This window comes from Petromyzon marinus, unplaced genomic scaffold, assembly GCF_048934315.1.
Source record: "Petromyzon marinus isolate PM22_M1 ecotype Great Lakes invasive population unplaced genomic scaffold, UKy_Petmar_22M1.pri1.0 PM_G_Scaffold_58, whole genome shotgun sequence".
NCBI classification, from domain to species: domain Eukaryota; kingdom Metazoa; phylum Chordata; class Hyperoartia; order Petromyzontiformes; family Petromyzontidae; genus Petromyzon; species Petromyzon marinus.
In genome coordinates, this window is record NW_027423011.1 from 140,001 (window position 1) to 160,882 (window position 20,882).

The 20,882-nt window shown below is 48.2% G+C and overlaps 1 protein-coding gene across 2 annotated transcripts in view; it reads left to right on the forward strand.

The window, feature by feature from the left end:
* The window catches only part of LOC142918218 (synaptonemal complex protein 1-like), a 21,708-nt gene extending 1,350 nt beyond the window's left edge, over nt 1–20,358 (forward strand). Inside the window, exons 2-12 of one of the 2 annotated variants that reach the window (XM_076062349.1) lie at nt 1,796–1,909; nt 3,803–3,876; nt 13,321–13,485; nt 15,926–15,993; nt 17,280–17,353; nt 17,785–17,843; nt 17,975–18,044; nt 18,198–18,271; nt 18,929–19,035; nt 19,176–19,270; nt 20,157–20,358. In XM_076062349.1, coding sequence (XP_075918464.1) covers nt 1,849–1,909; nt 3,803–3,876; nt 13,321–13,485; nt 15,926–15,993; nt 17,280–17,353; nt 17,785–17,843; nt 17,975–18,044; nt 18,198–18,271; nt 18,929–19,006 — 723 coding nt within the window. In that variant the 5' untranslated portion in view covers nt 1,796–1,848 and the 3' untranslated portion in view covers nt 19,007–19,035; nt 19,176–19,270; nt 20,157–20,358. Of the gene's footprint in view, nt 1–1,795; nt 2,584–3,802; nt 3,877–13,320; nt 13,486–15,925; nt 15,994–17,279; nt 17,354–17,784; nt 17,844–17,974; nt 18,045–18,197; nt 18,272–18,928; nt 19,036–19,175; nt 19,271–20,156 lie in introns of those variants that run through there. The other variant, XM_076062348.1, reaches the window with a different exon arrangement.
* Nucleotides 20,359–20,882: the final 524 nt, after the last annotated feature.

Genomic DNA, 20,882 nt, shown 5'->3' on the forward strand with positions numbered 1-20,882 from the left:
TAGCTTAGTGGTCTAATCACCACACCGTGGTGTTGTTGTTGTTGAGTGATTCACTTGGGGCCTTGACAATGTGTCTAGCTTAGTGGTCTAATCACAACACCGTGTTGTTGTTGTTGAGTGATTCACTTGGGGCCTTGACAATGTGTCTAGCTTAGTGGTCTAATCACCACACCGTGTTGTTGTTGTTGTTGAGTGATTCACTTGGGGCCTTGACAATGTGTCTAGCTTAGTGGTCTAATCACCACACCATGTTGTTGTTGAGTGATTCACTTGGGGCCTTGACAATGTGTCTAGCTTAGTGGTCTAATCACCACACCGTGTTGTTGTTGAGTGATTCACTTGGGGCCTTGACAATGTGTCTAGCTTAGTGGTCTAATCACCACACCGTGTTGTTGTTGTTGTTGAGTGATTCACTTCGGGCCTTCCAACACCGCCGGCGACGATTATCTAAACCGGTTCTGGGACTCCCCTAGGTCGACTCAGCCTCAAATGAGTAGCTGGTGTAGCGGTGTGTAGTAGTAAAACATCGCTAGCACTGGGGAGACAAAGGCGGCCGGGCGTGGTGCTGGCCACCCACCCCCCTCGTGTGCCACAGTGCCGGTAGCCTTCATAGCTGCTGCTCGCTAACAGCACTTGCCCCTACAGCCTGTTACAGGTTACACGGTGTGGGATCTTTGTGTTATTGTTTGGTGTAAACATGTCAACATGTTGTGAAATTCTATTCCCGTGGGCGTCGAGGGGATGGCCATACCCTGGGCACGCCAGGTGAAGGCAGTGGCAGCAAGTATTCAAATCGCCATCACTTTCCATCTCTTTGGGGGGGGATTGAGTGTTTCCCCCTCGCACGCCACGTGGAGTTTTCTCCCGGTGCTGCGATTTCCTCCCACACGTGTATAATAACAATAATAAGCGCAACTGTTATTACATCTTAAAATGAAATAAAAACTAAATGCAGGACACTTAAGAAAAAAATAAATTTCACTCGATGTGGCTCTTGGATCAATAGGCACGTGTCAGCTAATTATAGCATTGTGTGGTCACAATGATCAGGAGCACGGGGTAGGCCTTACGTTGAGGGAACTCCAGTTGAAGAACTTTGATGTTAAGCTAGATTCATCTTCTTTGGTTCTTTCGGTAAAGTCACCACCACGTAGAATGAGAATAAAATAAAATTACACGATAAAATTCTCACGACGTTTCGGCCACAACACAAGTGGCCTTCATCAGGTGAAGGGACAGCGCTCGCTCCAGCGCTGTCCTCCAGACAGTCTCATCCCTTCACCTGATGAAGGCCACTTGTGTTGTGGCCGAAACGTCGTGAGAATTTTATTGTGTTATTTTATTTTATCAATTTATTATTTTATTCTCATTCTACGTGATGGTGACTTTACCGAAAGAACCAAAGAAGATGAATCCTTGCAGTCACGAAAGCTTTAAATCGACAAATGAATCTAGATTCTCATTGTCAGTGCAGCAAAGCACAAAATCAATACAGTAACACCATGGAAATACAATTACCGATTGACGTATTGGGAAACTTGTTGCATTCGTATTTTTGAAAAATGTAAAAATTGCAGCAATAACGCTGTTTGCCCCCACCTCCATTAACGCTACAGCGTAAACAGACGGTGGCAATTAAAAAAAAAATGATTCCCATTTAAACTTGTAAGTTGCTTTGCCGAGAGATCTCGCTGGTGCCATCTGGATTGCTCTGCAGCAGTGGCGCTGTCTTAATAAATTCCACATTTGTTTTTTTTTCTTGCGTGCACATACACGGTGTCTGTGCGTCATGCAGGAAGACGGCTATCTGAGGAGTGTGCAAAGAATACAACATGGAGGGGAACGACAATGAAACCTTCGGCCGAAATTTGGGCAGCAGTTTTTCCACGCTCCCCGACTTCAAAATACGGTGCATCTTGGGCAGTGTTTCAGAGAATGAACGAGGTCACCGTCAATCTAGGCAGGTCCGGGAGCCATCGAGCCGTGGCCAGAGTCAGCCAGGGCAAGGTCGCGGTCAAACGGGGCCATTCCAGGTGATGTTGGGTCACGGGTGGTGTCAGATGGGACAAGGTGAAGGTCAATCTGGGGGGCAAATCCAGGGGCCATCGGTTCAAGGTTGGGGTAATAAAGGGCAGGGTCAGCCGGGGGAAGGCGACGGAGTGGCAATTCAAGGCCACAATCAGCCAGGGCAGGGGCCATCGACTCAAGGTTGGGGTAATAAAGGGCAGGGTCAGCCGGGGGAAGGCGACGGAGTGGCAATTCAAGGCCACAATCAGCCAGGGCAGAGCCAATATCACGACGGGAAAAAAAAACCCCAATTGGGCCGAGGTCAGACTCAGCCAAAACAGGGTCAGCGTCAACCCGAGCAGGGCCAGGGACTGTCAGGGCACGCCCATGGTCTGCTGGGGCAAGGCCGAGGTCAACCTAATCAGGGCCTGAGTCAGCCAAGGCAATCTCACTGTCCACTGGGCCAAGTCCAGGAGCCATTGGGTCACGCTTGGGGTCAACTTGGACAAGGTCAAGTGGGTCGTGGTGAAACTGGACAGGTTCAACAAGGTCAAGCACAGAGGACGCTATTGCAAGGTCAGTCAACTTGGTCATGGTCAAGTGACACCGCCAAGGTCAAGGTATTCGTTTCAGCTGTAGATCATGGCCCCGTGTATCGCCTGGCTCCGATCTGTAAACCAATCGCGCCGCTTATTTTACTTAAAACGATCTCAATCCTCCGATGTCCACATTGATCGCCGAGCACGAATTCCGCTTGCGCTTTTCAACCGGCGTTTGACGTCAGAAGTACGGTGCGGCGCTCTGCTTAGTCATTGACGATAACGATGGTTAGGCAGCGCTTGCCCCAGGAACGCAAGAGGCGGTACGTCCGTCACGTCGCGATGAAAAGCGGCTCGGCCTAGGTGTGCGTGCCTAGGGCAGGTGGACCGCGTTGGCTAGGAGACGTTAACTACCTCGCCCGGTACGCAGGAGGTCGTGGGTTCGATCCCGACCCTGACGCCTGTTGCTGTGTATTTGGAGTTTGCGTGTCTCTCTCTTATCATCATCACGGTGGCTAGGAGATGTTAACTCCCTCGCCTGGTACGCAGGAGGGTCGTGGGTTCGATCCCGACCCCTGACGCCCGTGCGTTTGAAAGTTTGCGCGTTCTCCCCACGGCGGTGTTGATGTTGCTCCATGGCCTGCGTTGTTTCCCCGCGCATTTAGAAAAACGTGACGTTTAAGAGTAATGCGGCTGATATACATTGACACGTGGTGATGAACCACTTTGTTGAGCTTATCAACTGTGGCCAGGTCGCTTCTGAACAAGAGCTACGTATCCGAGCGGGCTCTTACGTGGTAAAATAACAAGTTTAGTTTCGTTTAGTTGATGGGTTCCTTTAACGCTGGCTTTTGTCTCCAAAGTTTTTTTGGAAAAAAGCTTTTGGTCAGTTCGCCGATTTTTCTACAGGGCAAGCACTTTATATCAGAACGCAGTTTTACTGAAGATTTATTCATATTTATGATGCTCATCATAACCTCTCATTGCCGACAGACACCCCGACTGAGCTGAGCACTAAACCTCAGTTGGAAAGTTCTAAAAAGCGATACGTGTGTCAACGTGTACCAATGTACATCTCGTGCGGTGCTATTATGAACGATGTACTTTAATACTCTTTGGTTCTATTGGGTAAAGTCACGTAGGTGAAAATAAACCCAATAGAACCAATAGAACCAAAGAGTATGGATCCTAGCAGTCACGAAAGCTTTAAATCTATGATGTACTTTAACTTAATTGTGCGCAATTTTTGTTCGCAGCTCAAGCAAACATCACTGAGCAGCATCAACCTCGGCAGAGCACGCCGCCGCCGCTGCCGCTTGATTGGCAAGAGGCAAGATGACTCGCTGATCACACAGATGTGCATCGTTATTTCACATTAATAATACGGTCATTCTAAGAAAATACCGATTCATCTAGTTTCATATTCTCGGTTCTTTCGGTAAAGTCACCACGTAGAAGGGAAACAATACAATAATCAAAATATAAAACAATAAAATTCTCGCGACGTTTCAAACATCTGAACAAGCTTCCAAATCGATCTCCGTGGTACTGACGTTTAAAAAAAACTTTTTTCAAATTTTCTTGCTGTGGTTTTCACACCTGATGATGATCGCTGCTTGTGTTGCAGTCGAAACGTCGTGATAATTCAATTGTTTTATATTTTTATTATTTTATTGTTTCCCTTTCTACTTGGCGGTGACTTTACCGAAAGAATCGAGAATGTGAATCACTGCAGTCGCGAAAGCTTCAAGTGAAAATTTATTTAGTTTCACGAAGCTTGGGGCTGCTGCCACGGTGCGCAATGGTTCAGCACGCTGGACTTGCGGTCCACAAGGTCGTGATGTCCAGGCGTGCCAGGTTTAATAGGCACGTGTTTACAATGTCCCACCTCTGTCCACTCTGCAGTATATATTGGTACACCGCAGTTGAATGGCAGGCAGCATGTGGTGGGGTAAAGTGTGGGTACTACCATCACTTCCAAGACGTCTCCCCAGCGTGGAGGAGTTCAGCCCCTAGTGAGGGTTTCTCTACCAAGACGTCTTGAACAGCGTGGAAGAGTTCAGCCCCTAGTGAGGGCTTCTCTACCAAGACATCTTGAACAGCGTGGAAGAGTTCAGTCTCTAGTGAGGGTTTCTCTACCAAGACATCTTGAACAGCGTGGAAGAGTTCAGTCTCTAGTGAGGGTTTCTCTACCAAGATGTCTTGAACAGCGTGGAAGAGTTCAGCCCCTAGTGAGGGTTCCTCTACCAAGACGTCTTGAACAGCGTGGAAGAGTTCAGCCCCTAGTGAGGGTTCCTCTACCAAGACGTCTTGAACAGCGTGGAAGAGTTCAGCCCCTAGTGAGGGTTTCTCTACCAAGACGTCTTGAACAGCGTGGAAAAGTTCAGCCCCTAGTGAGGGTTTCTCTTCCAAGATGTCTTGAACAGCGTGGAAGAGTTCAGCCCCTAGTGAGGGTTTCTCTTCCAAGATGTCTTGAACAGCGTGGAAGAGTTCAGCCCCGAGTGAGGGTTTCTCTACCAAGACGTCTTGAACAGCGTGGAAGAGTTCAGCCCCTAGTGAGGGTTCCTCTACCAAGACGTCTTGAATGGCGTGGAAGAGTTCAGCCCCTAGTGAGGGTTTCAATTCCAAGACGTCTTGAACAGCGTGGAAGAGTTCAGCCCCTTGTGAGGGTTTCTCTTCCAAGACGTCTTGAACAGCGTGGAAGAGTTCAGCCCCTAGTGAGGGTTTCTCTACCAAGACGTCTTGAACAGCGTGGAAGAGTTCAGCCCCTAGTGAGGGTTTCTCTTCCAAGACGTCTTGAACAGCGTGGAAGAGTTCAGCCCCTAGTGAGGGTTTCTCTACCAAGACGTCTTGAACAGCGTGGAAGAGTTCAGCCCCTAGTGAGGGTTCCTCTTCCAAGACGTCTTGAACAGCGTGGAAGAGTTCAGCCCCTAGTGAGGGTTCCTCTTCCAAGACGTCTTGAACAGCGTGGAAGAGTTCAGCCCCTAGTGAGGGTTCCTCTACCAAGACGTCTTGAACAGCGTGGAAGAGTTCAGCCCCTAGTGAGGGTTTCTCTACCAAGACGTCTCCCCAGCGTGGAAGAGTTCAGCCCCTAGTGAGGGTTTCTCTACCAAAACGTCTTGAACAGCGTGAAAGAGTTCAGCCCCTAGTGAGGGTTTCACTTCCAAGACGTCTTGAACAGCGTGGAAGAGTTCAGCCCCTAGTGAGGGCTTCTCTACCAAGACATCTTGAACAGCGTGGAAGAGTTCAGTCTCTAGTGAGGGTTTCTCTACCAAGACGTCTTGAACAGCGTGGAAGAGTTCAGCCCCTAGTGAGGGTTCCTCTACCAAGACGTCTTGAACAGCGTGGAAGAGTACAGCCCCTAGTGAGGGTTCCTCTACCAAAACGTCTTGAACAGCGTGGAAGAGTTCAGCCCCTAGTGAGGGTTTCTCTACCAAGACGTCTTGAACAGCGTGGAAGAGTTCAGCCCCTAGTGAGGGTTTCTCTTCCAAGACGTCTTGAACAGCGTGGAAGAGTTCAGCCCCTAGTGAGGGTTTCTCTTCCAAGATGTCTTGAACAGCGTGGAAGAGTTCAGCCCCTAGTGAGGGTTTCTCTACCAAGATGTCTTGAACAGCGTGGAAGAGTTCAGCCCCTAGTGAGGGTTCCTCTACCAAGACGTCTTGAATGGCGTGGAAGAGTTCAGCCCCTAGTGAGGGTTTCCCTTCCAAGAAGTCTTGAACAGCGTGGAAGAGTTCAGCCCCTAGTGAGGGTTTCTCATCCAAGACGTCTTGAACAGCGTGGAAGAGTTCAGGCCCTAGTGAAGGTTTCTCTACCAAGACGTCTTGAACAGCGTGGAATAGTTCAGCCCCTAGTGACGGTTTCTCTTCCTTTAAGACGTCTTGAACAGCGTGGATGAGTTCAGCCCCTAGTGAGGGTTTCTCTTCCAAGACGTCTTGAACAGCGTGGAAGAGTTCAGCCCCTAGTGAGGGTTTCTCTACCAAGACGTCTTGAACAGCGTGGAAGAGTTCAGCCCCTAGTGAGGGTTTCTCTTCCAAGATGTCTTGAACAGCGTGGAAGAGTACAGCCCCTAGTGAGGGTTCCTCTACCAAGACGTCTTGAACAGCGTGGAAGAGTACAGCCCCTAGTGAGGGTTCCTCTACCAAAACGTCTTGAACAGCGTGGAAGAGTTCAGCCCCTAGTGAGGGTTTCTCTACCAAGACGTCTTGAACAGCGTGGAAGAGTTCAGCCCCTAGTGAGGGTTTCTCTTCCAAGACGTCTTGAACAGCGTGGAAGAGTTCAGCCCCTAGTGAGGGTTTCTCTTCCAAGATGTCTTGAACAGCGTGGAAGAGTTCAGCCCCTAGTGAGGGTTTCTCATCCAAGACGTCTTGAACAGCGTGGAAGAGTTCAGGCCCTAGTGAAGGTTTCTCTACCAAGACGTCTTGAACAGCGTGGAAGAGTTCAGCCCCTAGTGACGGTTTCTCTTCCTTTAAGACGTCTTGAACAGCGTGGATGAGTTCAGCCCCTAGTGAGGGTTTCTCTTCCAAGACGTCTTGAACAGCGTGGAAGAGTTCAGCCCCTAGTGAGGGTTTCTCTACCAAGACGTCTTGAACAGCGTGGAAGAGTTCAGCCCCTAGTGAGGGTTTCTCTTCCAAGACGTCTTGAACAGCGTGGAAGAGTTCAGCCCCTAGTGAGGGTTTCTCTACCAAGACGTCTTGAACAGCGTGGAAGAGTTCAGCCCCTAGTGAGGGTTCCTCTACCAAGACGTCTTGAACAGCGTGGAAGAGTTCAGCCCCTAGTGAGGGTTTCTCTACCAAGACGTCTTGAACAGCGTGGAAGAGTTCAGCCCCTAGTGAGGGTTTCTCTTCCAAGACGTCTTGAACAGCGTGGAAGAGTTCAGCCCCTAGTGAGGGTTTCTCTACCAAGACGTCTTGAACAGCGTGGAAGAGTTCAGCCCCTAGTGAGGGTTTCTCTACCAAAACGTCTTGAACAGCATGGAAGAGTTCAGCCCCTAGTGAGGGTTTCTCTTCCAAGACGTCTTGAACAGCGTGGAAGAGTTCAGCCCCTAGTAAGGGTTTCTCTACCAAGACGTCTTGAACAGCGTGGAAGAGTTCAGCCACTAGTGAGCGTTTCTCTACCAAGACGTCTTGAACAGCGTGGAAGAGTTCAGCCCCTAGTGAAGGTTTCTCTTCCTTTAAGACGTCTTGAACAGCGTGGAAAAGTTCAGCTCCTAGTGAGGGTTTCTCTACCAAGACGTCTTGAACAGCGTGGAAGAGTTCAGCCCCTAGTGAGGGTTTCTCTTCCAAGACGTCTTGAACAGCGTGGAAGAGTTCAGCCCCTAGTGAGGGTTTGTCTACAAAGACGTCTTGAACAGCGTGGAAGAGTTCATCCCCTAGTGAGGGTTTCTCTTCCTTTAAGACGTCTTGAACAGCGTGGAAGCGTTCAGCCCCTAGTGAGGGTTTCTCTACCAAGACGTCTTGAACAGCGTGGAAGAGTTCAGCCCCTAGTGCGGGTTTCACTTCCAAGACGTCTTGAACAGCGTGGAAGAGTTCAGCCCCTAGTGAGGGTTTCACTTCCAAGACGTCTTGAACAGCGTGGAAGAGTTCAGCCCCTAGTGAGGGTTCCTCTACCAAGACGTCTTGAACAGCGTGGAAGAGTTCAGCCCCTAGTGAGGGTTCCTCTACGAAGACGTCTTGAACAGCGTGGAAGAGTTCAGCCCCTAGTGAGGGTTTCTCTTCCAAGACGTCTTGAACAGCGTGGAAGAGTTCAGCCCCTAGTGAGGGTTTCTCTACCAAGACGTCTTGAACAGCGTGGAAGAGTTCAGCCCCTAGTGAGGGTTCCTCTACCAAGACGTCTTGAACAGCGTGGAAGAGTTCAGCCCCTAGTGAGGGTTTCTCTACCAAGACGTCTCCCCAGCGTGGAAGAGTTCAGCCCCTAGTGAGGGTTTCTCTACCAAAATGTCTTGAACAGCGTGGAAGAGTTCAGCCCCTAGTGAGGGTTTCACTTCCAAGACGTCTTGAACAGCGTGGAAGAGTTCAGCCCCTAGTGAGGGCTTCTCTACCAAAACGTCTTGAACAGCGTGGAAGAGTTCAGTCTCTAGTGAGGGTTTCTCTACCAAGACGTCTTGAACAGCGTGGAAGAGTTCAGCCCCTAGTAAGGGTTTCTCTACCAAGACGTCTTGAACAGCATGGAAGAGTTCAGCCCCTAGTGAGCGTTTCTCTACCAAGACGTCTTGAACAGCGTGGAAGAGTTCAGCCCCTAGTGAAGGTTTCTCTTCCTTTAAGACGTCTTGAACAGCGTGGAAGAGTTCAGCCCCTAGTGAGGGTTTCTCTACCAAGACGTCTTGAACAGCGTGGAAGAGTTCAGCCCCTAGTGAGGGTTTCTCTTCCAAGACGTCTTGAACAGCGTGGAAGAGTTCAGCCCCTAGTGAGGGTTTCTCTACCAAGACGTCTTGAACAGCGTGGAAGAGTTCAGCCCCTAGTGAGGGTTTCTTTTTCTTTAAGACGTCTTGAACAGCGTGGAAGCGTTCAGCCCCTAGTGAGGGTTTCTCTACCAAGACGTCTTGAACAGCGTGGAAGAGTTCAGCCCCTAGTGCGGGTTTCACTTCCAAGACGTCTTGAACAGCGTGGAAGAGTTCAGCCCCTAGTGAGGGTTTCACTTCCAAGACGTCTTGAACAGCGTGGAAGAGTTCAGCCCCTAGTGAGGGTTCCTCTACCAAGACGTCTTGAACAGCGTGGAAGAGTTCAGCCCCTAGTGAGGGTTCCTCTACCAAGACGTCTTGAACAGCGTGGAAGAGTTCAGCCCCTAGTGAGGGTTTCTCTACCAAGACGTCTCCCCAGCGTGGAAGAGTTCAGCCCCTAGTGAGGGTTTCTCTACCAAAACTTCTTGAACAGCATGGAAGAGTTCAGCCCCTAGTGAGGGTTTCACTTCCAAGACGTCTTGAACAGCGTGGAAGAGTTCAGCCCCTAGTGAGGGTTTCTCTACCAAAACGTTTTGAACTGCGTGGAAGAGTTCAGCCCCTAGTGAGGGTTTCTCTTCCAAGACGTCTTGAACAGCGTGGAAGAGTTCAGCCCCTAGTGAGGGTTTCTCTTCCAAGACGTCTCTTCAGCGTGGAAGAGTTCAGCCCCTAGTGAGGGTTTCTCTTCCAAGACGTCTTGAACAGCGTGGAAGAGTTCAGCCCCTAGTGAGGGTTTCTCTACCAAGACGTCTTGAACAGCGTGGAAGGGTTCAGCCCCTAGTGAGGGTTTCTCTTCCAAGACGTCTTGAACAGCGTGGAAGAGTTCAGCCCCTAGTGAGGGTTTCTCTACCAAGACGTCTTGAACAGCGTGGAAGAGTTCAGCCCCTAGTGAGGGTTTCTCTACCAAGACGTCTTGAACAGCGTGGAAGAGTTCAGCCCCTAGTGAGGGTTTCTCTTCCAAGACGTCTTGAACAGCGTGGAAGAGTGCAGCCCCTAGTGAGGGTTTCTCTACCAAGACGTCTTGAACAGCGTGGAAGAGTTCAGCCCTTAGTGAGGGTTTCACTTCCAAGACGTCTTGAACAGCGTGGAAGAGTTCAGCCCCTAATGAGGGTTCCTCTACCAAGACGTCTTGAACAGCGTGGAAGAGTTCAGCCCCTAGTGAGGGTTTCTCTTCCAAGACGTCTTGAACAGCGTGGAAGAGTTCAGCCCCTAGTGAGGGTTTCTCTACCAAGACGTCTCCCCAGCGTGGAAGAGTTCAGCCCCTAGTGAGGGTTTCACTTCCAAGACGTCTTGAACAGCGTGGAAGAGTTCAGCCCCTAGTGAGGGTTTCTCTACCAAAACTTCTTGAACAGCGTGGAAGAGTTCAGCCCCTAGTGAGGGTTTCACTTCCAAGACGTCTTGAACAGCGTGGAAGAGTTCAGCCCCTAGTGAGGGTTTCTCTACCAAAACGTTTTGAACTGCGTGGAAGAGTTCAGCCCCTAGTGAGGGTTTCTCTTCCAAGACGTCTTGAACAGCGTGGAAGAGTTCAGCCCCTAGTGAGGGTTTCTCTTCCAAGACGTCTCCCCAGCGTGGAAGAGTTCAGCCCCTAGTGAGGGTTTCTCTTCCAAGACGTCTTGAACAGCGTGGAAGAGTTCAGCCCCTAGTGAGGGTTTCTCTACCAAGACGTCTTGAACAGCGTGGAAGAGTTTAGCCCCTAGTGAGGGTTTCTCTTCCAAGACGTCTTGCACAGCGTGGAAGAGTTCAGCCCCTAGTGAGGGTTTCTCTACCAAGACGTCTTGAACAGCGTGGAAGAGTTCAGCCCCTAGTGAGGGTTTCTCTACCAAGACATCTTGAACAGCGTGGAAGAGTTCAGCCCCTAGTGAGGGTTTCTCTTCCAAGACGTCTTGAACAGCGTGGAAGAGTGCAGCCCCTAGTGAGGGTTTCTCTACCAAGACGTCTTGAACAGCGTGGAAGAGTTCAGCCCCTAGTGAGGGTTTCTCTTCCAAGACGTCTTGAACAGCGTGGAAGAGTTCAGCCCCTAGTGAGGGTTTCTCTACCAAGACGTCTCCCCAGCGTGGAAGAGTTCAGCCCCTAGTGAGGGTTTCACTTCTAAGACGTCTTGAACTGCGTGGAAGAGTTCAGCCCCTAGTGAGGGTTTCTCTACCAAGACGTCTCCCCAGCGTGGAAGAGTTCAGCCCCTAGGGAGGGTTTCTCTTCCAAGACGTCTTGAACAGCGTGGAAGAGTTCAGCCTCTAGTGAGGGTTTCTCTACCAAGACGTCTTCCCAGCGTGGAAGAGTTCAGCCCCTAGTGAGGGTTTCACTTCCAAGACGTCTTGAACAGCGTGGAAGAGTTCAGCCCCTAGTGAGGGTTTCTCTACCAAGACGTCTTGAACAGCGTGGAAGAGTTCAGCCCCTAGTGAGGGTTTCTCTACCAAGACGTCTCCCCAGCGTGGAAGAGTTCAGCCCCTAGTGAGGGTTTCTCTACCAAAATGTCTTGAACAGCGTGGAAGAGTTCAGCCCCTAGTGAGGGTTTCTCTTCCAAGACGTCTTGAACAGCGTGGAAGAGTGCAGCCCCTAGTGAGGGTTTCTCTACCAAGACGTCTTGAACAGCGTGGAAGAGTTCAGCCCCTAGTGAGGGTTTCTCTTCCAAGACGTCTTGAACAGCGTGGAAGAGTTCAGCCCCTAGTGAGGGTTTCTCTACCAAGACGTCTCCCCAGCGTGGAAGAGTTCAGCCCCTAGTGAGGGTTTCACTTCTAAGACGTCTTGAACTGCGTGGAAGAGTTCAGCCCCTAGTGAGGGTTTCTCTACCAAGACGTCTCCCCAGCGTGGAAGAGTTCAGCCCCTAGTGAGGGTTTCACTTCTAAGACGTCTTGAACTGCGTGGAAGAGTTCAGCCCCTAGTGAGGGTTTCTCTACCAAGACGTCTCCCCAGCGTGGAAGAGTTCAGCCCCTAGGGAGGGTTTCTCTTCCAAGACGTCTTGAACAGCGTGGAAGAGTTCAGCCTCTAGTGAGGGTTTCTCTACCAAGACGTCTTCCCAGCGTGGAAGAGTTCAGCCCCTAGTGAGGGTTTCACTTCCAAGACGTCTTGAACAGCGTGGAAGAGTTCAGCCCCTAGTGAGGGTTTCTCTACCAAGACGTCTTGAACAGCGTGGAAGAGTTCAGCCCCTAGTGAGGGTTTCTCTACCAAGACGTCTCCCCAGCGTGGAAGAGTTCAGCCCCTAGTGAGGGTTTCACTTCCAAGACGTCTTGAACAGCGTGGAAGAGTTCAGCCCCTAGTGAGGGTTTCTCTACCAAGACGTCTTGAACAGCGTGGAAGAGTTCAGCCCCTAGGGAGGGTTTCTCTTCCTAGACGTCTTGAACAGCGTGGAAGAGTTCAGCCTCTAGTGAGGGTTTCTCTACCAAGACGTCTCCCCAGCGTGGAAGAGTTCAGCCCCTAGTGAGGGTTTCACTTCCAAGACGTCTTGAACAGCGTGGAAGAGTTCAGCCCCTAGTGAGGGTTTCTCTACCAAGACGTCTTGAACAGCGTGGAAGAGTTCAGCCCCTAGGGAGGGTTTCTCTTCCTAGACGTCTTGAACAGCGTGGAAGAGTTCAGCCTCTAGTGAGGGTTTCTCTACCAAGACGTCTCCCCAGCGTGGAAGAGTTCAGCCCCTAGTGAGGGTTTCACTTCCAAGACGTCTTGAACAGCGTGGAAGAGTTCAGCCCCTAGTGAGGGTTTCTCTACCAAGACGTCTCCCCAGCGTGGAAGAGTTCAGCCCCTAGTGAGGGTTTCTCTTCCAAGACGTCTTGAACAGCGTGGAAGAGTTCAGCCTCTACTGAGCGCCCTCTAGTGGAGGCCCTTTTGCCAGCAGTGATTACGATCAAACAATTTCAGATCTGCGCCTTAAACCTTTTTACGTTCACAGCACTTGGCAAAGACGTTTTAAGGGAAAGTTAATTAAAAAAAAAAAGTGTATTTGTTCTTGTACATGACTTGATCGAGTTTTCGGTTGAAATGGAGTAATAATAATCAGTTCAACACGTAGGCTTTCGCGACCAATTATATTCGTATAATAAATGTTTTTTGGGTTATATCGCGTAAAGTATGAATGTGTAAATGTTGTGGATTTACTCTCCGACACACCGGTGGGCCGAAGTAGTAATTCACTGGCGCGTTTTGTTTACGTGACAAACCTCACTGGCTGGGTCGGGTGGTGGAGGGTAACGACACACACTTACGCGAGCCAACCCAAGAACGTTTATCGCGAATAATCGGTCATCGGGCAGCGGAAAATCTTGATGTGTTCACGACACTACGGCTTGGGAAGCTGCTGACACACGCTCCTCATGCCGTGTGTTGTGTTTGGTTGTTTTTTTTTCTTCGCAGAATAAAGATCACGTGTCAAGGACGTACAATTCTTTGCGCTGTGAAATGAACAAGTTGAACATGTGGAAGGTCAGAGTTCACTCTGAGCTCAGCAAAAAGGAGGAAGCTGTCAGAATGGCCCAGGAGACGGCCGACGCTCTGCAGAAATCAACTCGACAAACACAGGTGGGTAGCAGCAGCAGTAAGTGGTCTCATTTCTCTAAAGCAGTGCTTCTCAGTGTGGTCACTCACCCCCGGTATCACCGGTGGTCCACCACGCTCCTCCGGGTGGTCCTCAGGGCTGTGAGTAACACAGGTGGGCAACAGCAGCAGCAGTAAGTGGTCTTATTTCTCTAAAGCAGTGCTTCTCACAGTGTGGTCACCCTCCCTCCCTCCCCCGTACCACCGGTGGTCCTCCATGCTCCTCCGGGTGGTTCGCGGGGTTGTGATGCAGGCTGATCCGGAGAGTAATTACAATGTACGTCATTATTATTATTAAATTAAACTCGTGATATTTAAAAATTAGGTGAGGAAAAACGACCTTAACCCTCGGGTCTAAATGCGCCCCCCCTAAAAAAAACCTCGTAGCTGCGTTTAAAAAAATAAAGCGTTTGTATTCCCGTAATATGAGTGATTTAGTGTTACTGCTATTTAGAGATAAGCGAATGCATTTTGTCGCTAGGGGTGGCTGAGTTGGTTTGCGGGCCGACGACTTGTCGAGTTTCCGCGGAGTATTTGTGCATTGCGCGCGGTCATTCTCTTGGCCTTTAATCTTTGGTTACTTCGGTAAAGTCACGTGGTAGGTATAAAGATGATAAAATGTCCACGACGTTTCGATCGCAACACCTCAAGCGCTTTGTCCTAGGGTGGTAAAAAAAGTAATCCCTGCAGTGGAACTGCTGAACCAGCGAGAGAGTCCTGTCACAACAACAACAACAGCAGCAGCAAGAGGTTTAATTTTTATTTTCGCCTGAGGACGACCGCCGCCTGTGGTGTCGCGATGGAAACGTCGTGATTTGATTTATTATTTTGTGTTGTTTTTTTATACGCGCTACGCGACTTTACTTGAATGAAAGCAAAGACTGTGGATTCCTGCGGTGACGAAAAACTTCAAATCTCTTAGTCTTATTAAATTTTTATTTAAATATTTCGTGACTGCAGGGATTCATATTCTTGGTTCTTTCGGTAAAGTTACCGCCACGTAGAAGGGAAACAATAAAATAATAAAAATGTAAAACGATCAAATTATCACGACGTTTCGACTGCAACGCAAGCGATCATCGTCAGGTGTGAAAACCACAGCAAGAAAACAATTTTCACCGCCGCTCTTTAAAAAAAAATTCTTGCTGTGGTTTTCACACCTGATGATGATTGCTTGTGTTGCAGTCGAAACGTCGTGAGACTTTTATTGTTTTATATTTTTTATTATTTTATTGTTTCCCTTCTACGTGGTGGTGACTTTACCGAATGAACCAAAGATTATGGATTCCTGCAGTGACGTAAACTTCAAATCTCTTCTTCGTCTTCTTCTTGATTCTTTCGGTAAAGTCGCCACGTAGAAGGGAAAAAATAAAATAATAAAAATTTAAAACAATAAAATTCTCACGACGTTTCGACTGCAACGCAAGCGATCATCATCAGGTGTGAAAACCACCGCAAGAAAAAAATGTCACCGCCACTTTTTTAAAATTTTCTTGCTGTGGTTTTCACACCTGACGATGATTGCTTGTGTTGCCGTCGAAACGTCGTGAGAATTTTATTGTTTTATTTTTTTATTACTTTATTGTTTCCCTTCTACGTGGTGACTTTACCGAAAGAACCAAAAATACATATCTTAGTCCTGTCGACTAAAGCAGTGAAACGCTTTCATTCAATGTTGGTGTGAGTGGCTCCTCATTTCTCCAAACCCAAACATTTATTGTCAGCTAATCGGTAAACTTCATCAATCTTTTGACGTAGACACGTAGCCAATGATCAGGTTTGGTTTTCCTCAGTGCACTGTGTGTATGTTGAACTTCTTTCACACCGTACGCAGCCAACCGTGCTACGTGTGTGTGTATGTTGAACATCTTTCACACCGTACGTAGCCAACCGTGCTATGTGTGTGTTTGTTGAACTTCTTTCACACCGTACGTAGCCAACCGTGCTACGTGTGTGTATGTTGAACTTCTTTCACACCGTACGTAGCCAACCGTGCTCAATGGGAGATGCAGTGGCATCTCAAATAACGTTGCTACATTATCTTAGTCTGCATATTGTTTCAGACTCATTAATTTCGTCTGGTTATAATCACGATTAGGTTGTTTTTGTGGATTCCCCATAGTCATCATTATGATTGGTAATTGTGTCCACTCATCATTCGTCATTGTTAACTAAAATAGAGAAACACTTGGTTTGCCAAGACAATGATTTAAAGGTGCTTCTGATCTGTTTGTAGCTTCAACTGGACAGCAATAAGATTCGTGTCTGTGGTTCCTCGGCGATCGCTTTGTCTGCATGATTGACGATGCTTTATGAAACCCGAACGTCATTATCAGTGCTGTGTGTCAGATAACAATTATCAGACAACTGTGTTGAAGCGGTATGCGTCACCTCAGCGAAGTGTGTGTGTCGTGTTTCCTTTCAGCTTGAAAATGTACACCTCAGCGCGCAACTTCAAGACGTGATTGACATCAAAGGAGATTTAATGGAGAAGTAAGAAGTTATTCATTTCCCTCGAATGTCATCTCTGTCCTCTGTTTAGGTTCCTCAACTTACTGGAGAAACCCTAAGAGCAATGAAGCTCTTTTTTTTTGTAACAAATGTCCGGTAGATTTCAGAGATGTCCGGTGGACTCAGGGGCGAGGAGCCAGGATTTGACTTTGGGGGGGTTGCTGACTTCAACATTCTGAGATATCTCAGTGTGTTTGTGTTTTCCAATGGGCACCACAAATGTATAAAACTAATTATTGGATTTGAGCTGCGGAGTTTATTAATAGGTCGGAGCCGCCGACGTGGCCAGTAAGTTCGATAAGTTCGCAAGGCTGCCGCTCAAGCAGCCTGCAGGGCAGCACACAAGGTGGCAGCCTGCAGGGCAGCAGCACAAGGTGGCAGCCTGCAGGGCAGCACAAGGTGGCAGCCTGCAGGGCAGCACGAGGTGACATCACAAGGTGACATCACAAGGTAGCAGCACAAGGTGGTAGCCTGCAGGGCAGCACAAGGTGACAGCCTGCAGGGCAGCACACAAGGTGGCAGCCTGCAGGGCAGCACAAGGTGGCAGCCTGTAGGGCAGCACGAGGTGGCAGCACACAAGGTGACATCACAAGGTGGCAGCCTGCAGGGCAGCAGCACAAGGTGGCAGTCTGCAGGGCAGCACAAGGTGACATCATAAGGTGGTAGCCTGGAGGGCAGCACACGAGGTGGTAGCCTGCAGGGCAGCACACAAGGTGGTAGCCTGCAGGGCAGCACACGAGGTGGCAGCCTACAGGGCAGCACAAGGTGACAGCCTGCAGGGCAGCACAAGGTGACAGCCTGCAGGGCAGCACACAAGGTGGCATCACAAGGTGGCAGCCTGCGGCATTTTGCAGCAGCCGGATATCCGGTTATCCCGATTTACCGACTTCCCCAAATTTTCAGGGGGGGGGCTGACCCCCCCCCATTCCCCCCTGTTGCTCCGCCCCTGAGTGGACTACTGGGTGGAGGTCAGAGGTCACGCCGGCAGAACAAACGAGCGACTTGTTGATGACACCAACATCCTCTCTGCATTTTCATTTTAAAAACTTTCGCGACTGCAGGAATTCACGTTCTTTGGTTCTTTCGGTAAAGTCACAGAAAACAACAAAATCACGGTGAGTTTTTATTTTGTTGTTTCCCTTCTACGTGACTTCACCGAAAGAACCAAGAATATCTTCATCTGCAATGCGCTTTGCCTTAAAATGGCGGATACGTTCCTACGAAGGTTTTCTGACCCGCCGTCCTTGCAATGTGCCCGTGTCCGTAAGGATCCGTGCCACCAGGCAGATGTGTGACGATCTGAAGGGCCAGTCCTCTTCAGTGCAACAAACATTAACCAGAGGTACATTCTCAACATTTGCCGACCATTGGACGTTGCCGGTGTTACACGTTTAGTGATTAAACTTGCTTGTCGTTGACTCACGTGGGTCACGTGCGTACGGTGATAATGGACGTTGACGGTGTAACACGTTTAGTGATTAAACTTGCTTGTCGTTGACTCACGTGGGTCACGTGCGTACGGTGATAATGGACGTTGACGGTGTAACACGTTTAGTGATTAAACTTGATTGTCGTTGACTCACGTGGGTCACGTGCGTACGGTGATAATGACATTGACGGTGTAACACGTTTAGTGATTAAACTTGCTTGTCGTTGACTCACGTGGGTCACGTGCGTACGGTGATAATGGACGTTGACGGTGTAACACGTTTAGCGATTGAACTTGCTTGTCGTTGACTCACGTGGGTCACGTCCGCACGGTGATAATGGCAGCTGAAACAGAACAGGAAGAAGTGGAAGCTGTTCATTCGTCGCTGAAAGCAGAACTGAAGGTAAAATGTGTGATGCTTTTTAAAAAAAAATTCATTTAATTGTATTTCTTGAGAAACGTGTAATGGTATAAACGTACGCACGTGCACATTTAACATTAATGCTGGATCCCCGCTGTCATCCTCTCTTAAAGACGTTTGCGGTGACTTTCAGCGAATTGAATTTAAAGTCTCAAAATGACAAGAATATTGCGTTGGGCAAAGGTGAGTCTCGTGCCGGGTGACGCAGTGCACGGCTGCTCAGTGATACGCAGAGCACCGTCGATGATGATCGATGACCGTTGTGGTTTTTACTGGATGAATATTGACGCGCTCAGCCACTTTGTTGAACGTACGACGCGCGTGTGTCGTACGCAGTGGAAGCAGCTGTGGACGCGATGGGAAGAGCGCGGTGGGACTTTGTAAACAAGTTGACGATTAAAGAAAGCCAGGTTCGTGTGAATTCATGAGCTGATCGCTTTTGCTCACATTTTAAATGCACGTTGGGATAAAAAAAATATTGGATTAAACGACCATGCATTACCTTTTACAAACCAGTGTGTATATATATAGCTCAAACCCCAAGGGTCTGTTATAATTCAGGCTCATACATTTTTGTTGATTTCAAATGTAAGAAATGTAGCTCCTAAAGGCATGCCTGTCTCAATCATAAAATATCCTTTGAAGATCAAAATCACCTTCAAATAAAAACTGATATATTAATGTTCCTATCCCAAACTATTGCCTTTAATGCCTACTATTGCCATTGTGTACAGTGTTCATACATTGCTTTTACAATTTACAAACGTCTGTATAACAATATAATGCTTAAAATGTGAGTTATTTCCACTTTAGAACGTATTCAGTGCCCTAAACGCATTTGTTCAACGAAATATATGGGATGTGCACATTTCTACCTCTTTGTCTTGATTTCTCAAGTTCATTTCAGTCTGGTAAACACAACTTATCTGACTTCAATGATGACTTGCAAACCAGAAAACTCGCCTTGCCCAGCAGTAGGTCATTTCATAGATCCGTGCGTAAAGTCGTATTATTATCGTTGTCGTTCAGTAGTTAGCAAACAGAGAGTTCCGTCTTATCGCTCTTAGGCCAAAGAAATGTCCGAGCTGTTGGAGTTAAAAAATGAAGAGCTCAACGGCCTCGCAAAAGCTGCAAGATTCCATTGAAAGCTGCGCTCGACTCGAAGAAACAGAGCGTGAGAGCACACTTCAACTTGCCCGCTTTTTATTGCCAACGAGCCCGGATGTGTTTGTGCGTGTGCGCGGTGGGAAAATGTCTGCACGTCCCGACCGTGAAAGTCGATCCCGATTTCGTTTGTTTTGCGTGAATTAACAGGCAACTTTGAAGCACGGCTTGAGCAAACGCAGAAAGAAAGTGGTACCCTGAAACTCGAAGTAAATCGCCGTCGGGAAGTTGAAAGCACGCTGCAGGTGACCTATCCGTTCATTTTTTTTTATTTAAAGCTTTCGTGACTGCATCGATTCATATTCTTAGCTCTTTCGGTAAAGTCACCACGTTGAAGGGAAACAAAATAATAAAATATATTTAAAACAATAAAAATTCTCACGACGTTTCGACCATAACACAAACGGTCGTTATCAGGTGTGTCGGTTTGCATTAATTTATTTATTTTAAAACGGTGTTTAAACGGTGTTTTAAAAACAAATACATTAATGCAAACCGACACACCTGATGATGACCGTTTGTGTTATGGTCGAAACGTCGTGAGAATTTTTATTGTTTTATATATATATTTTATTATTTGTATTGTTTCCTTTCAACGTGACTTTACCGAAAAAGCTAAGAATATGTATCCGTTCATATTTATTACATCGCTAATATTGTCTGCATTCCTTAACTGGATATTTTTAACGGAATGGTTTTCTTTTTGATTTAAAGCTTTGGTCACTGCAGGGATTCATATTCTTGGTTCTTTCGGGTAAAGTCGCCACGTAGAAGGGAAACAATAAAATAATAAAAATATACAACAATAAAATTCTCACGACGTTTCGACGGCAACTCAAGCAATCATCATCAGGTGTGAACACCACAGCAAGAAAAAATTTTCACCGCCACTTATTCCAAATGTTCTTGCTGTGGTTTTCACACCTGATGATGATTGCTTGTGTTGCCGTCGAAACGTCGTGAGAATTTAATTGTTTGATATTTTAATCATTTTATAGTTTCCCTTCTACGTGGCGACTTTACCGAAAGAACCAAGAATAAGGAATGGTCTCAAGCTTTTTTCACTGTATCTGAACAAATGCAGCGGGTCACCCGCCTCATCGATTTCATCATCGTACGGTCTGAATGCAGGCTGGGATGCAAAACGCGGAGAGAAGTTTTGCGGAGAAGGAGCGAGAGTTCACCGCAAGCACCGCGGAGCTGCGGCTGTCGTGCGACAAGCTGCAGCACGAACGTCGGGACCTGAACGTGATTGTGCAAAACCTGGAGACGGCAAACGAAGAGTTGACAGCAGCAGCCAGCCAGAGGCAAGTGGTGAACTTTTACAACACGGCACGTGTCGCGTGCCGAGACGTTATTCATCGATTTAAAGCGTTCGTGACTGCAAGGATTAATTGTATTAAATAATAAAATAATAAAATAAAATTACACGATTAAATTCTCACGACGTTTCGGCCACAACACAAGCGGCCTTCATCAGGTGAAGGGACGAGACTGCCTCAGCGCTCCAGCGCTGTCCTCCAGACATTCTCGTCCCTTCACCTGATGAAGGCCGCTTGTGTCGTGGCCCGAAACGTCGTGAGAATTTTATCGTGTCATTTTATCAATTTATTATTTTATTATCATTCTACGTGGTGGTGACTTTACCGAAAGAACCAAAGAAGACGTTAATTATCGTTGCGTCGCTATTGTCACGTACTACGCTGGTTGATGCAGGAAAGCCCCACGGCGGTGTTCTTCACTCATTTTCAGAGGTGGCGGAGGGCAAGGGCGGGTCGGGGGGGGTGGGGCACGTCCACCGATAAGACACGGTACAGCGTGAGGGCCGCCACACGTTTTAACACCGCTGGGTTTGAC